General features: G+C 36.1%; 1 protein-coding gene across 2 annotated transcripts in view; it reads right to left on the minus strand.

Moving 5' to 3' along the window:
* Positions 1-18,759, minus strand: part of LOC126968297 (uncharacterized) — a 54,376-nt gene that overhangs the window by 21,840 nt on the left and 13,777 nt on the right. For both annotated transcript variants that reach the window (XM_050813209.1, XM_050813208.1), the window contains exons 2-3: positions 4,110-4,216; positions 2,036-2,183 (exon numbers count right to left, since the gene is read on the minus strand). In XM_050813209.1, coding sequence (XP_050669166.1) covers positions 2,036-2,183; positions 4,110-4,205 — 244 coding nt within the window. In that variant the 5' untranslated portion in view covers positions 4,206-4,216. The remainder of the gene's footprint in view (positions 1-2,035; positions 2,184-4,109; positions 4,217-18,759) is intronic.

Here is an 18,759-nt window from a genome sequence, read left to right on the forward strand (position 1 = left end):
AAAGAAATTTAAAAATGGAACAAACGATTTGAAACGCGCGCCATTTTCATCAATCGATATTACGCACGCAAACACTCCACGGAACATTGACCTTTTAGTGAACAAACACTTCAAACTATTCATTGTTATATTTCAATTTTATTCAATCCAACATTAGTAACTGCACTTTGATTATTTATTTTAACTCTAGATTAATTTTATATTCGAAATCGCGCTTATAAATTGTTGAAGCTGTAGCCGGTATTATGTGAAGGCGTATCCCTAATAACATATCATAATTTAAGCACTCTTAGAAAGAAAAATCAGGGCTGTGACATTATAACTATTAATATAAGAAGATTGTAAATCTCTAGTAGGTTATTTGTATCTACTACAACAATAGAAATGCTTCGCGCAGGCGCAAAAAGGTCCCGAGAATTCAGGTAAATACTGGCAACACGTGTGACATAAAACCTTCTTGCTTCAACATTTTAAATTAAAAGCAACCTCTGTAAACCTTTATGGTGACGTCGGTACACAGATTAATAATTCAAAAGTGACGTAACAGGTAGCGATTCCACTGAATTCTTTCGCTTGGTGCATCATTGTACTTTTTCAACACTATTTCAAATTGTATCAATACAAATTTTTTCTAATGAATAATTCTGTGGGAATTCTTATGTAGAATTTCGCGTAAATCAAGACCGAGATAAATAATACAATGGTTCACGTGGAGCTTTAGAAATATAGTCAAAAAGACTTTGTTATAGATATCTAAAAAAAATCGAATTCATGAATAAAATAATGGATGTCATTCCTTAGCATACATGACAGAGAAGGATGGAACTATTTACACTACCCGCAAACTGTTGACTGAAATTTTAATTTTTCAAATTGTAAAACGTTACATCATATTCACTAGCACTACACTAACTCAATCGGTTTTGTTCGTTTTAGTCTTCTTACTATATCAGTACGGTAACAGTTACGTATTTTTGTGTTTATTTCTCGATGTTAAGGTCCTGTTATAAGAAAAAAAAAAAATAAGAATGAATTCTGTTGTTTCTTAGGTTCTTTTAGTGTGATCGCTTATTTCTTTCGATCTGCGAAGTATTTGCAGGGGTCAAAGCAAAGGGGTCGAAGGGGAGTTAAAGGAGGAGGTTATGTCATTCACGAAAATAATCAAGGGTAGGGGAACAAGGATCCCTGAGGCACTCAGAGGATATACACATCGTAGAAGATGTGTACCCATTTCATACTAGTGCTTGACTTTTATTCTGTACATAAAAACCAAACTGACCAACTGTACAGTTACCACTGATGCCTACACTCTTAACTTTCATAGTATCGATTAATATCGATATAGATCGATTAATATCGATATAGATCGATTAATATCGATATATATCGAGTAATGATCGATTAGATCAAACGCTTTGCTGTAGCCAGTGTACATGATGCGAAAAAATAAATAAATAAAATAATAAAATAGAAAGTAAGTACATAATTAAAATAATGCAAAGAACAACTTAAATCTGGCTTGACTGACATTAGATAAATACACAAAGCAACCACATGGATGGGACCGGAAGTGAAAAGGAATATTGGCAGACCAAATAGACGGTGGACTGATGATCTTATTCCGATTGTGAGCAAGGACTGGGTACGCTCAGACAAGATTAGAAAAAGATGGAAGGAAATGGAGGAATCCTTCACCCAAGGATAGAAGGACCATATCAAGTTAAAATATTAAAAGTACTGACACTTATTTCTAATTGTTTTGCCATTTGAATTGTCAGATGAAACAAAATGTCATTAACTGAATTATTTGTATATATGAACAGGTATATAGCTTTTCTGATAGATTTCTGAGTAAAAAAAATATAGGATAAGTAATAACCAACAAACATAATTAACATTGTCCAAAACACCCTGCATCTTAAGGTATTATTCCGATCGGTTCAGTAGGTTTCGCAGTGTAACTGAAGGAAAAAAATGCCTCTTCATTTATTAGTATAGATTAAATTTCGTATTGCAAGGAGTATTATGGTCTTACCATTATTCCTCCGGTTGGTGGCGAGTACACTAGTTGGTGGTCGAGGCGGCAAGGCTGGTGGTGTGTCAGTTTTTGCTGATGGTGGAGGCCCGGGGTCGTCTGCGCATGCGTATTGCGCAGAAGGTTTGCAAGTACATGCCACCTGGTACTGAAACAACAAGGCATAATAATACTAGTGGTCCCCCAGAGCAGAGTAATTAGACCATAATTCATTTAATTCCTGCAGGCGAATTCACACACGCCAAAAATTAGGATATCATCCCCACCATCTATCCAGATGGCTGATTGGCTGTCCTCCACAGTACGGTTTTCAAAGAGCATTATTTCACGTAATACAAAGATGTGGAATGATCTTCCTTGTGCGGTGTTTACGGGACGATACGACATGTGTACCTTCAAGAAAAGCGCGTACACCTTCCATAAAGGCGTGTGATTCCTCTGGTGTTGCAAGAGGATGTGGGCTCATTTGTCCTCATTTTAAAAAAAATATTAAGTTTGAACGTTATTTGTCAAAGACCTAACACTATCGGCCTTACAAATAAAATTGACATAAAGTTATAACTAATCATAAACTAAGAATATGCAAAATGTTTACAAATTAGACATTTTGCTTACGATTGGCTTATTCAGACGTATAACGTTTCCCGCGTTTTTTGCAAGGCTCCTTGTCATTCGGAAAACTTCAGAATTATCATTGTATTGACAGTGTTGTCAACGATATTGTAAACATTTTGCATATTCTTTGTTTATAATTAGTTAAAACTTTATGCTAAGTTTATTTGTAAGGCCGTTAATGTTTGTGTGTGTATGTTGTGTGTCATTCAAACAGTAGTGTTTGTTATATTTATTTATTAAATTTAATGTATTTATGTAGCTTTTTATATAAGAAAAATAGCTTTATGCGCTTCTTCTCCATATTAACTTTAACGTTGTTCAATATCACGTTTATCCGTTCGCGCATTTTTCTTTTAAAAAGTTTTCGCTTTAATCGAGCTTTGTGAAATAAAAATCGTTTGTTCATAATCCACCTAATGGTCAAATTGACACAAGCGAATTTAAACAATTTACGTATTACACAATGTATGCACTAAAGTGATGCACCAAAATTACTCAAAAGTTTTGACTTACTATTCGTATAAATAAAAAAAAAATAAAAAACAGTGATTAATCACTAATAAAAACTCAAAAGCGTATACGAGTGACGAGCCGTTTGCGTATTGTTTTCATTATTAAAAAAAATTAGGAGAATTTCTTGCGATGTTTCTTCTCTCTCAGCGCGTCATTTGTTTCCGAAGTAGTCTTAATGATTTAATTGACATCAAAAAGATTCTTATGGAAGTTATTTTGGAAAAATAAAAGCCTTTTATGACTTTCTATGATAAATTAACTTTATTTTAAATTACATATTGTATGGGAAAATCTCCTCAGAACTGAGAGGAACGCGCACATGAAACTCAGATATACTTTATAATATATATAATGACTTCATGTCATTTAGGGCTATATTTCACCGAGACACCATGGCGGCGCAACCAGTCGCGCCACCCTGGTGTCCGCAAACTACCAAACAAGACACCATACAGACAGCAGGGTCGCCACAGCACACTGAGACAGTATCAAAACGTAGGAAAAGAAAATTTAAGAGAAAAAAGGAAACCGTGATGGGTTCATCCGTATTAGCATTAGCATTTCATTCTTATATCTCTATCAGAATTATCTGATGAGGAATTATCCTAAATTCATGGTCCACTTTGAATTTCAATAATAAACCTTTCTGTATCGAAATTATCCATCGTATGCAATTAACAATCGTTATTAAAAAGACAACAGTAACTCGTGTTTCTTGCAATGAGTAGGAAGCGTCACTGGCAGCCAAGTGTGTGAGACACCATACAGCTCTATCGTTTCAATTATTACGCATTTTTCTCTGAAATTGCCGGTAATTGTAACAAAATAGAAAAAAAATACTCCTTTCAGCCTTCTGGAAGTATCTTTTGCTTTTAATCTTGTTTCTTTTAAACTTTATTATATTGTATGTCATCAAATTCTTAATGACAATATTAATTGGGATTACCTTGTGTAAGTCCGATGTGACAGACGCGCCGGTGTCACACTCGGGACACGCTTCCGGCGTCGGTGAGCGTGCCGTCGTCACTTCCGCTAGCGACATCTTGAAGCACTCTGAAACAAGGACATGAAACTTTAAATTGCGGGGGAAATTTTGCTTTCAGTGATCTTTTAATAAATTAAATATTGTTTACTGTTCTTATGTGTATTCAACCGATTTAAATATACACTGGCCTTCAAAAGTAAGTATCACACTTTTAAAATTGGGATAACGTTTTAAGTTCACAAGATATACTTTCGAAATAAAAAGGACTCCAAAGAGTATTTAATTTTGTACATAAAAACTTTGTAGTATCTTCTTTTAAGAATTGGCTGAAAAAAATCTTCAAAAACAAAACCATTCCTTTTTCAAAGTGGACGTTTCCGAATTACAATTTTACCATTCACATTTTTCATTCTGTTTTAAATTTTTTTCAAGATCGATGGGTCTTGTTTGAAAAATTTATGCTTAAAAGCACATAACATTTATTTATCATGCCTCTTTCAGTTGAAGAATGTGCTAGGATCATGGGTTTCTCGAACTAGGCATAAGTATGCGTCGCACTGCAAGAATGGTGGGTGTGACGGTACGAACGGTCCAGAAGGTAAAGCGAAGGTAAGAAGAGACTGGACACCATCTGAGGAGACCTTGTAATGGCAGACCTAGGTGTACCAGTGCCCGAGAAGATCGTTATATTATTTCCACTGTGTTAAGAAATCGCCATCAAAATGCAGTTGAAGTCCAGCAACAGCTACTTCAGACCCGGAGGGACTACATTAGTGACAATACAGTGAGAAGACTTGCTGAAGCAAATTTGAAACCCCGAAGACCAGCGAGTGGCCCAAAACTCGAGAGACAGCATCGAGTATCGAGACTGCGATACGCCCGTGAACACATGCAGTGGGATGAAGAAGAATGGTCAAGAATTTTGTTTGCAGATGAGTCTCGATTCTCCCTTTACACTTTTGATGGAAGGCGAAGTGTTTACAGGCGACCTGGTGAGCGATACCTTCAAGCCTGCATCTCAGAAAGAGTCCAATATGGTGGAGGCAGTGTACATGTATGGCCTGGCAAATCTTCAGCAGGTCGCACAGAGCTAGTAGCCATAGAAAATGGCACCCTCACTGGGCAAAGATATGCTCAAGAGATTCTCAATGAGTATGCAGGGCCGTATTTAGCAAATATGGGTGATGGATCGATGCTGATGCATGATAATGCCCGGCCACACACGGCTCATATCGTACAAGAGTATATTCAGGAGGTCGGTATCAGCGTGATGACTTGGCCATCAAGAAGTCCTGATCTCAACCCGATTGAACATGCCTGGGATGAGCTTGGGAGGCTAGTCAGAAATCGCAGACCACCACCTGGGTAGTAGGGCACTAAAGCACTAAAGCAGGCCCTGGTAGAAGAATGGGAGAATATTCCCCAACATCGGCTCCGAAACCTATTGTCAGTATGCCAAACCGGCTCCAAGCTGTAATCAGAGCTCGAGGAGGCAATACCAGTTATTAAAAATTAAATAACATGTAATACATTTTAGTTAATTTTTTTTACACTTAACTAAAAATGTATATTTTCATTGTTTTAGTCTTTTTTAAGTTAAAAATGCTACTAATGTATAATTTTAGTTTCTAAGAATTAAAGCCTATAAAATTTGCAACAAAACGTTTTTAATCTTAAATCTCTACCTTCTATAGCTGTTAAGAAAAAAATTTAATTTGAAAAGTGTGATACTTACTTTTGCACTGGGTATGTATGAGTTATTAAAGATTTAACATGTGCAATTTTAACTTATTAAAATAACATTTGTTAAAAGATAAGAATATCATTTTTATTGAAGTAGGTGTTAATTTGCGGGAATCCATAATTATCCAAGTCTCGTGCCAGAGTTTGGCGAGTCAACATGTCCTGAGGATGCCTCTCTTAGAGGCGAAACACGTGTCGAATTGTTTACATACAAAATATTCGCGGAATTAACACTAAAGAAAACTCAAAACATTTGGATAAGATAAATATTATTAATCCCAAGGTTTAAAGTCATACTTATAGGTCTACAAGTAAAACAGATAAGAAGCAGACAGACAAGAAATCTATTTTTTTATGGAAAAGTAGGACAAACAAGCGTTCGGGTCACCTGGTGTTAAGTGATCACCACCGCCAACATTCTCTTGCAACGCCAGAGGAATCACAGGAGCATTACCGGCCTTTAAGGAAGGTGTACGCGCTTTTGAAGGTACCTATGTCGTATCGCCCTGGAAACACCACAGAAGGAAGCTCATTCCACAGCTTAACTGTACGTGGGAAAAAGTTCTTTGAAAACCGCACTGTGGAGGACCGCCACACGTTCAGATGGTGGGGACGATATCCTAATTTGTGGCGTATCGTGCGAAGGTGGAACTCGGTGGCAGGAATCAGGTGAAACAGCTCTTCGGAACACTCTCAGTGATAAGCGACGTCTCTACGTATGGCCAATTGATCCAGCCGTTCACAGAACACTGAGTCCCCGACAATTCGAGCTACTCTGCGTTGCATACGGTCAAATGGATCGAGCTGATACTGGGGTGCGACAGACCAGAGATGACAGCAATGCTCCATATGTGGCCGGACCTGCGCTTTGTACAGCGCTAGAATGTGGGCCGGCTTGAAGTATTGCCGTGCTCTATTTATGACGCCCAGCTTCATCGAAGCCAATTTGGCTTTGCCCTCCAGATGACCGCGGAATTGGAAATCGCTCGAGAATTCGAGACCTAGTATTCCGATACTAGACGAGGCTTCAAGGGAGGTACGAAGAGTGGTGATACGACATATGGGATTTTTTAAGTGGTGAACGCGCAAACTTGATTCTTCTGGGGTTTCAATTGGACATGCTTCAATTTACCCCATTCCGCGACCTTCTCAAGAAAGGACTCGATAGAAGACACAAGTTTCTCCCGGCACTGGTCGACGATTTCCCGAGGGAGACCTGCATGGCCCGTGTATACGGTATCACCAGTAGATTGTAAGGAACTGCATCCAACATATGAATCGTGCTTAAATAATATCAAATATTTCATAAAAAATAGTTAAGAATAAAATTGAATTATCGTATTCATTCAAAATTCATTGTTTGTGTGAGGATGCTTCGTGAACACGATGGTCATGATTACTGTCATAATTAGTAATCGCATCCAACAAATACACTGATTTTTTTAACTATAACAGGTCGACCTGGCTTCACAAGCAGCACCTGTTCACGAGTTGACGAATGGACTAGCAATCATTCCCTTCGCACATATTTGAGGGAAGCACCCGACGCCGCCGCAAGCATGACGAACCGTGTTTTAAAAAAAATTATTGCTTTTTTTCTCAGCTACGGGGGTCCCATCTGCACAATTCCACTTGAAGATCAAAAGAGTGTTAATGCCGAGTGGTATTCTACCATTTGTTTAGCCAGGGTGTCAAAAAAATAGTACGCGAAAGCCGACCAAAAATCCTGCGCGTTCTCCTACCCATACACATGATAACTACAAAATTACAAAATTAATGCTCATAAAGCAAGCCCAGTAAAGGATTCTATATAATGCAATTATAGTGGATTTTATATAAGCCAAAAGAATATATTATTATATACATAAGATTATACAATCTTAATATGAAGAATTATTATTAGGTGGACCAGGAGTATCTATTTTCTATACTTCCTTATCCTCTATATAGTCCGGTCAATTTAGACATTCGAAGTTACATAAAGTCCCAACAAGCTGAAAATCAGTGAAATTGTTCAAAACATAATTATAAACAATGTTTAAAAGTTCCCCATCATTCCCGTGTATGGAAAAATTTTTATTGATGAATATGATGATTTCAGCAAAACGGTAAGTTTTATCATAAAAGTACCTAGTAAAGTGCCATAATATGCACACGTTTCCACGCCACCTATCAACTATACAACTACGATAACAACTTTTATAACTTTTTGAATCGTTATATCTCAGAAACGGTGGCTCGTAAGAAAAAAGTATTGATACATTTTTTATTGATAATTTTATGATCTACAAGTTTGGCGGATGTACTTTTATGATAAAACTTACCGTTTTGCTGAAAATCGCAAAAAATTCATTTTTTTGACCTTTGACCTTGATTAAAAAAATTTCCATACACGGGAATGATGGGTAACTTTTAAACATTGTTTATAATTATGTTTTGAACAATTTCACTGATTTTCAGCTTGTTGGGACTTTATGTAACTTCACTCTAATTTTTTGGTCGTAATTGACCTGAGTAATATAATATATTCTTTAATCGTATATAGTAGGCAAGACCCAAAGTCAACCCAAACACAGCTATATGTATGATGACATGTCTAGGTTTCTCGTAGAGAGAATCATGATACTTTTACTGAGAGATAGTTTAATTATGCGCGGTTTAATTATTCTAGGGTTGCCACCCCTACGTTCATTTTAATTGCATGTCTGCTCTTAGTGAATAGGGCTGTATCATCCGCCATCGTTAAGAGTAACCGCTTCAAGTTAAATAGACTGTGTATTATTTACAGTTCCGACTTAAGCCTTAAACACATGGTCGGATTTGCTCTTGTCGATCCAGCTGAGGGAGTCCGGTACTGGATCATATTCGATGGTATAATAATAATAACAATATTGACACACTTTTTACACAAATTATCTTGCCCCAAGTTAAGCATATAATATAGCCTATCTTATGGGTTACAAGACAATGATATATTTAATACAATATACTTACTTAAACATACATATATTCATATAAACATACATAAATACATTTAAACATCCATGACTTGGAAACAAACATCCATATTCATCATATAAATGCTTGCACCTACCGGGACTCGAACCCGGGACCTCTAGCTTATTAGGTAGGATGGTTGGTATGTCGCATTGTCCTTTCCATAGAATTATTATTATTACCTTCCGGACCGTACCGAGTACGACGCCGGCCGGACCAATTGGTGCGAGGCGCCGACCCACGCCTACCGGACCGTCCAAAGGACCAGCCGTACCAAATTCGACCATGTGTTTAGGTTATTATAGGATCTCTTAGTTGTCGGTCCGTCTGTATGGCAAATTATGTCATTTAATTGCAGAACTCTAACTGTGCAAGATGACTCGATTTTGCCCATTTTGTTCAATAACAGTAGCACCTTACGCGCATAGATATTTCTTATTTAATTAAATAAAAAACAGTCTGAGTTACTCCTTACTACATAAGCTATCTGCTGTCCTGTCTCAATCGGTGCAGCCGTTTTGGAGATTAGCAAAGCGAACAGACGGACGGACAGGCAAAAAAGGTACATATTCTGATATAAACACCGCGTAAATACAATTCATCTGCATTTATTAAGACGGTTTAATTATGATATTTCAAATAAGGTACTCGTTCAGCAACACTCCTGTGATTCCTCTGGTGTTAAAAGAGAGTATGAACCACGGTGATCACTTAGGTACCATCAGGTGACAGGTATGTTTGCTCTTTGCCATTTTTCTACGTCTTCCACAAAAAAAAAAACAATTTGAAACAGTGACTATCAGATATGACCATTATTAAAATCGTAAAGTCATAGATAACATGTTCAGTGTACCGGTTAAGATGACGTCATAACTTTAGCCGTGAACCGTCCAATATTCACCGGTTAATGCTATTGTTAATAATCTAAATATTGACGTTTGAAAAAAAATATTCTTTACTAGCTGACCCGGCAAACGTTGTTTTGAAATATAAATTATTTTTAGAGTTAGACCGTTTCTTGGACATTGCAACATTACTTTTTTTAGTAAAATAAAAGACTGCTGTTCGGAAATTTTCGAATAATGTTAAATAGTATTTAAGTTAGTTATAATTCTCAAGCTATAATAATAGTAAGTATTTTTGAATGTAGTAGATAATAATAGTTCATGTAGTTTTGAACTTAATGTACTTGATATATTTTGTTACTTGATTTGCATGTTGTGGCACCTATATTCAGTGCACTTACAATTTTATTTAGACATTTACTTATTTTAAGATTACTTTTAGTGTAACTGTAACTGGATGTCCTTAAATAAATAAATAAAAAAATAAAAATAACAGCTTATATGATGCCACCCTGCCTAGTAGTAAATTGTCAAAATATAAAGTCATATTATAACAATTCGCGATTCGTAAGGTAGGTAGGTTGAGAGTACGTCGACCTATGTACAACTCGTTTTGTGGGAACCAAGATCAAGCGGATATATTCATTATGACAAATATGGTGCGGAGCGAATCCTACTAATATTATAAATGTGAAAGTTTGTATGTCTGGATGTATGTTTGTTCTTCTTTAACGCAAAAACTACTGAATGGATTTTGATGAAACTTTACAATTATATAGCTTACACGCCAGAATAACACATAGGCTATAATTTATAAAAATATTGCGTGAATTATCCAAAATATAAAAGAAGTGTGAAGTAAGTAGAAAATAAATCTGCAAACTGCAAGCTATTAATAATCTCTGGATCTTCTGAAACCATTTTAAATTTTTTCTTACGTATAGAAAGCCACATTTTTTATGAGTGCCATAAGCTGCATTATACTAACCGGAAAAATTAAAAGACTTTTTCATGGTTGTCGGCTTTAAAAAGTAAGTCTGATAAAAAACGGTCGAACACTAAAAATAATTTACATGGCAAATTAACGTTTGCCGGGTCAGCTAGGACTGTATAAAACTGTGCCTGCAGATATAAATCATACCAATGTTATTTATATAATCACAAGAATCATTCATTGCAAATGAAGGCGTAACATATAATATACCAGTGGGAGGCTCCTTTGCACAGGATGCCGGCTAGATCATGGGTACCACAACGGCGCTTATTTCTGCCGTGAAGCAGTAATGTGTAAACGTTACTGTGATTCGGTCTGAAGGGCGCCGTAGCTAGTGTAATTACTGGGCAAATGAAACTTCAGATCTTATGTCTCAAGTTGACGAGTGAAATTGTAGTGCCACTCAGAATTTTTGAGTTTTTCAAGAATCCTGAAAGGCACTGCATTGTAATGGGCAGGGCGTATCAATTACCATCAGCTGAACGTCCGTCCCAACTTCAAAATGTTGTAGAGAAAAATATATTTTTTCGTTTTTTAATTTTGCGTCATTTTTTAATTATTCGTTCTGTGGCGAATTTAACCAATGTATTTTTTGTGTAAGAGTGTGTCAATATTATTATTATTGATGAAGTCAGATGATTAAATTTTTTAACAGAAATAGATAACCGATTAAACGATCGACATCACAAGGAAGTCAGAAAGTTCAATTTTCCTTTCAAATCAAAAATTTATTTAGCATTTTAGTAAATAGAATTTGAAGGACTTCTCTTTTAAGTTCGCATAACCTGTATTGGGGAAGACAGCTCTATCCAACGGATAGGAATGCTAATATATTTAACAAAAACATAAAACTGACGTCGTCCATACTTCAGTAGTGAGTGTCGTGAGTGAGTGAGGGAATCAAAGACCAAAACGAATTAGGTGCTACGTGGACAGATTGATGTACTATTAGTGTCAAGCTTGTGTCAAGTGTCAATGTGTCAAGAGTTTCTCGCCGCCACCGCAGTTTCGCCGCGACCACGATTCATGCAATTGGATCGAAATATCGGCACCAAATTAAAAAAATTTATATCGTGAGTACCCGTCATAATAATTATAACAATGTTAAAGTTCCGCGATGATAAAAGTTTAAAGAAACAAATCTTAAGCATAAAATAAACTTATTAAAAAAAATCAATTATTTCTCTACATTTGAAGGTAGTTTAATATTTGCGTAGCACGCACTAAGCTTGCTAACAATATACCTACATGAAACCACTTGTTATCGTCTCTAGAATGTGCAACCACTATGAACCTTTATAATGCAATGATATTCTAAACATATAGAAAAATCACGTGGAATGAAAACAAAGCCGAAATATGGAATATGCCACAAATAACACCATAATAAGATTCGACTGCTATATCTATACACTGCCGCATTTACTCCAGTTGTTTAAAATATTCTTGGTCAATAAGCAGCAATGTAAGACATTTATTCAGTTCTGGTTACGAAAGTTGAATTTTTCAACCCGATTTGGACAGTGACAGTTGACACATGACACTTTTGCCATTCCGTTCTCAGACTGCGATTGGTATGTCCTTATATGTGTGTAGAACGTCATTGATATACCTAATGGAATGAAATACAATAGTATTACACATAATTTCAGACAAAGATATCCTTGCTACATTTCGATTACATAATATATACCAGCAAAATATACAGGAATCTAATCGGTCTACTTCATGGGTACGAGAAAGTCAACAAATAATCCATATTGTATATGCAGATATGCAATTTTAATATCGTGAAACATTTGTTAAGCATTTAAAATTTTAAATCAATTTCTAAAGTAGAAGATGAAAGACCCTTTATATAAGCCAATGTATGCATTATTGCGTCAAAGAATTATAGATTCAAAATGGCAGCGGGCTAAAACTTAGCACACATCCGGCCGGCTGCTGGAGCATGACAGATGTTTAAAACTCGGGCACGTGAGCTTCTAAAACAATACTCTAGGCCATTGGACTTGCATCCTGTGCCATAACTTAAATAAATTAAAAAAAAAATGTACTCTCGAACTGGTTTCGTTATGGAGGATGGAATCGTTAAGTATAGATATACGGGCGGTTATTTAACAAATTTAAAAGGTTTCAAAGCACGTTACATAATACGCTAAACCCAAAGACATAGATATAGACTACAATATACATATTTTTGGTTATTTTAATTTAATTTTTAGGACAAAACAAGTGTTATAACTACAATACTATGACTACATAAAATTAAAACTATCATTGGCAGCATTTCTGCGTTGGATAGCTAGGCTGCTCCGTTGACCGAAATAGCTGCCAGCGCTTGGACTTGCGACGCTTGCTGATTTCGGCAGTCGAAGCAGCCGTCCCAGCACCATCTGACGTAACTTGGACTACTTTGGTAATATCTTACACTAATACATATATAACACTAATACATACACTGTATGTATATCGGGGTAAAACGGAAACTACAGAATAGATTTAAACTTCAATTCAATTATTGTATGAACACAAGAAGTTGGAATAACGTATAAGCTAAATTTTATCTCGCTAGATACAGATATAGTATTTTTGGTGTTTATAGAATCATCAGACGATGTCGGAGGCAGCAAGTCCAGTGTTTTTTTTTTATATAAGACAGGGCAAACGGGCAAGAGGCTCACGTGATGAGGGAGTGGTTACCGCCCATGAATGAATGGATGAATGAAGCCTTTATTGCAAGCACACTAAAAAGGTACATTTTTAACTTAAGCTATATGGTAATATACTAAATGATTATAATTATATTTCACCTAATATATACTATATCTTATGTTAATCATTGCTCGATTGTCCGCCAACATAGGCCTCCTCCAGATCTTTCCACATTTTCCTGTCGTAAGTTGTTCTTCTCCATGTTGCTCCAGCAATCATTTTGAAATAATCTTCCCATCGTATCGTTTTTCTCCCTCTATTTCTTTTTTCATATCTTTTGTATACCACACTATAATGTCTTTTGTCCATTAATCTTGTTTGCTTCTTATCACATGTCCTGTCCAACACCATTTTAACTGATTAATTGTTTTTTCACACTTTCCATTTTTGTTTTCTTTCCTACCGCCCATAGACATACGCAAAACCAGAGGTCAAGAAATGCGTTACCGGCCTTTAAGGTTAGAGTATGCTCTTTTCTAAGTCGTATCGGTTCGAAAAAACAGCAGCTGGTAATTGATTACACAAAGTGACTGTGCGAGGCAAGAAATTACTTGCAAAACGCGTTATTGTGGAATGTCCGACATCAACGTGATGCGGGTGGTATTTAGCATATAGACGTAATGTCCGATGGTGGAATACGGCGCCTGGAATCAACCCGAACAGCTCCTCTCAGCACCCCCCGTGATAAATGCGGTAGTAGATGCAGAGAGAACCCATATCTGTACACTATGCCAAAGAATCGAGCCGATCGGAGATGACTTGATCGTTAATAATTCGAGCCGCTCTTCGTTGTATGCGGTCAAATGAAAGAAGCTGGTACCACCGATGGTGGGAGCGCCCACGCAGAAGTGAGAACATACTTCATGTGATGCCGAATTTGCGCCTTATATAGTTACAGGCGGTGGCTTATAGTGAAGTACTATCTCGCCTTACTGAGTACACCAAGCATTTTGAGGCCAGTTTGGCCTTCTCTTACAAGTGACCACGGAACTGAACGTCGCTCGATATATCGACACGGCTCCGTATAATGCACGTGGCATTATACATGCTGATTCAGATAGGTAGGTATAGTAAAATAATTTCTGTTTATCTCTGCTCTGTTATTTATTTTATACTAGCTTTTACCCGCGACTACGTCCGCGTTGAATAGTTACTTTGGGCGGCATTTTTTATTTTTTACAAACTGCTCTTTCCGCTGCTGGTTTCTGCTCTTCTATGATACATCATATATCCCTTGTCATTATTTCCAGTCTCTTTAATAGTATTACCCTGTCAACTTTAATCTCCTATTTCATTCCCAATTAGATCAAAGTTTCAAAATTGCTCGAACAAATGTTTATGAATTATTTCGTAACAAGTGCCTTAATACAAAGTTTTTTGGTTTTATCTTCGATAATGATGTATTTCCATACATCATTATCGAAGATACAAACTGCCATCCCCTATTTCAACCCCTGTCCTTTTCAAGTATATCTCTGTACTAAATTTTATCAAAATGGGTTCGGTGGTTTAGGCGTGAGTAACAAACAAACTTACATTCACATTTATAATATTAGTAAGGATTTTCGGATTCTCTATATACATGTGAAGTTCGGGCAGGTAACTAGTAATCCGTGGACTTTAGAATGTGATTTTGTAACCTGGTGACGTCACAGGCCACGTCCGGTCATGGTTGTTTGACATTAGTGAAGTTATTCACGACTGACCCGATAAACTTTAGACCATCGCTGGCTTAGAGCATAATCCGAGCGGACACGGCAATCCACCTGACCGTAATGTTGACCGTGACCAATTCTGATTTGTCAATGTGTGTACTGTACTGTGTGTACTTTAGCTAGTAAACCACTAGCTATTCAAAATATCAAAGAATTATGCCAAGTATAGCTGTCTGTTTACGACTTGTCAATCAAAATCGGTTAATATTGACACACATTTTTTACACAAATTATCTTGCGCCGAAATAGGCACAAATTCAAATTCAAATTCAAAAACACTTTATTCATGTAGGTCACAGAAATGACACTTATGAATGTCAAAAAAAATATATAAAAATATCGTTTCTTATTGAATTTACCGCTACTTCGTAAAGGGTTGAGCTAATCAGAAGAAGTAGCAAGAAACTCATTGCCACTCCTTTAAGTCAAGATTTACATTTTAGTTGTTTTAAAAATCATTTCAATTAGAATATATGCAAAGTGACGCAACAAAAATACTCAAATGTCAAAAACTGAAAGGCTTACATGAGTAAGTCAAAAAAATAAAATAAAAGTAAATTAATACTTATAAACACAAGAGTTATTGAGTATAGTAGATGCATCAATCCACACATACCGTAAATAAATAGAGGTATTATGTAAGCATTTCATAAAATAAAATATATAATAACTTTTACTTTAAAGGAAATAATAATAATTAAAAAAAAACACATTAGGCAGACCTCCCGGTAACAAGATCATCCAGCCCCCACGAGTAGCACCTGTTCACGAGCATGACGCATGGACCAGCCATCGCCTCCCTCGACCATATTTTAGGGAAGGGAACGACCCGCCCCACGTCGCCGCCACAAGCAGAGGCATTTAAGCGAGCATGACGATACCTGTCTCGAGAAATCTACAGAATAACAAAACAATTCAAGTTCATCTACATATTATGCAATACTTACTAAATGCCTCTACTTACAATTTTGTTTCAAATTACATAACTCATGATAATGATTATTAAAATTGATTAAACAACAGAAACAATATTAATATTTAAATTATATAATCATAATGACATTTATCAAACTAAGACAGACATGTAACAGCCCAGCAGCTCAGTCCCAAGGGTTCTTTAGATCCAGATATTCAGATATTTTATAGTACCCTTTTGTATACAACTTTTTCTTTGGCACTGATTTATATTCATTTAAAGGTAAGTTCTGAATGTCAATAGGGACCTTATTATAAAAACGTATACACAGACCTCTGAATGAATTTGTGACTTTTTGGAGTCGACTTAAATGAACAGCAAGCCTATCCCTATTTCTAGTATTGAATATATAGCCTGTGTTGTGGGTTGCAAGACAACGATATATTTAACACAATATACTTACTTAAACATACATAAATACATATAAACATCTATGACTCGGACAGAAACATCCATATTCATCATATACATGCTTGCACCTGACGGGATTCGAACCCGGGACCTCTAGCTTAGTAGGTAGGATCGCTAACCACTCTGCTATACAGAGGGCCTACCATCAACTCTTAATAAGTGATGCGACTCCGATGCAGTTTAGTTTGGGTATCTAAACTGAATCGCTAAAATTCGTACCATGAAGTGCCTTTTACTGAATGGCGTTTGGATCGCTTATTCTTCAATGAACGAAATAAATTTGTATGTAGTCCGCGGTGTGAGAAAGAGATGATGCTCTACAGTCGTTAAATTTGTCTCTCTAACTCGAACCATATGCGTTACGTTTCGAAACCTAAACTGATATGATTTTAGCGGTTTATTTGCGTAGAAAATACTAAAAATACATTTTAAAATTGCGCTTTATAGAGTCAAATTATAAACCATTAAGCCCTTTTTTGTACTTATAAAATAATAGTAATATATAAATTAATATAGTTCTTTGAATTACGAATTAAATGTTTCCTTAGTTGTTTTTGTAAAAATAACGAGTTATGAACGCACCTCCCGCACCATTGATGTTTGATTTGACAGGAGCACAGAGCTCATTTTTTTAAATTCATTCTTGCGAACAGGCTATACAATATATATATATATAAGGCCCTGCTATGCTATATATAAGGCCCGGGCCCTTACTGCCTCGTCTTTAGTATTTTCATTTTCGGTATTTATTTTCAGTATTTTGTTTTACAAAAAAGCACAATAAAGTATTCTCATCGCATCTTTCATCCATAAAATTTTCCTTTTCTGTATGTTTTCACTATTTTTTAATTTTAAAATTTTTATTTAAAAGTTTTACAACAGCACGATTTACTTTTCTCTGAGGAAGTAGCAACTTTTTTCTAATCGCTCACCTTGCCACATAAGCTATCCAGTTTAGGTTGAAATATTACCTCATGGTACGAATGAATGAACGAATTAAATCAATTCAATTGTCATTTTTTACATTCAATTAACATCATTGCGATTTAATCAGTTGATTTGACGTCAACCTAAACTAGATAGCTCTAATCACGTCGTCGTACGAAATAGCAAAGCAGTTCGTTTTAGGGTGTCAATTGAATCGCAAAGAGTTCATGGTAGTTCATGGCAGGTCGTCAATAGATGAGCTTTCCTTTTCTATCTTGCTGTATCTGCTTTAGAGATGTTCTTCTCTCTTGTACACTTTTCTTATCTATACCACAGTCGATATACCAACCAGTCGCAACTACGTAGAACTTAAAAATAATGGCCGCGCGACGACCAGTGAAAATGACTAGTAGATAGAACTAGTCATTTTATTAATGTTAGATATAATTATATACGTTCGAAAGACCGTGACATCTGTGAACACGCCGAAAAAAATTTGCGGTGAACTGTTAACCTCTAATATCAGTAACACTCGCACGCTCAAACAAAGTGACTAAGAAATCGCGAGTGTAAGCCGTAACTGTCGTGCACAGCAACAGGCTCAATCTAAACGTATAAATTATCTAAAGTTTTAATGTCACAGTTAGCGTCACAGCTAGTTTAAAGATAAGAGTGTTTGTTACTATAATTATTGTTTACATAGTCTGGCCATAAATACTGTTACAATTAAAAATAAACAAAATAATACAAATGAATTTGGAATATGTCCCTTTTATATGATTGTTCATTGAGTTTTCTCATTTTGGCGCCAATACATTGTACAATATTTTGCAATATTAAAATGGAGTGGGGTGATAAAGAGAACCGAATTACTGTGATTGCAATACACAAAGTAGGTATGGAGCCAAATGCAATGTTTAAAACTATACGCTTAAAATATAAAAAAAAATATATAAAAAAACGCTTGGTATTAGTGAAAATGTTTGTGTACCGGGCTATTAATAGGTGCAATGAGACCTCCTCTGTTTGGGACAGAGAAAGATCTGGCCGTCCACGTTGTGTTCGTACGAAAATGGTGGTCAAAGGCACTAAGCGAAATAATTCGAAGTAATCCTGTCCGAAAGCATGACAGCTAATTCTTAAAAGAAGTCAACATCTGCAAGACATACTGAGGGATATGACGTCACAACAACAATTGACTTCAATTAGGTTATTGCTCTTTTTAATGTCACTCATATACACACCGCGGACCGCCGTCCATTGTCACATGGACCACAGTCAGAGCCAG

The sequence above is a fragment of the Leptidea sinapis genome, chromosome 15 (assembly GCF_905404315.1).
Source record: "Leptidea sinapis chromosome 15, ilLepSina1.1, whole genome shotgun sequence".
Taxonomy (NCBI): Eukaryota; Metazoa; Arthropoda; class Insecta; order Lepidoptera; family Pieridae; genus Leptidea; species Leptidea sinapis.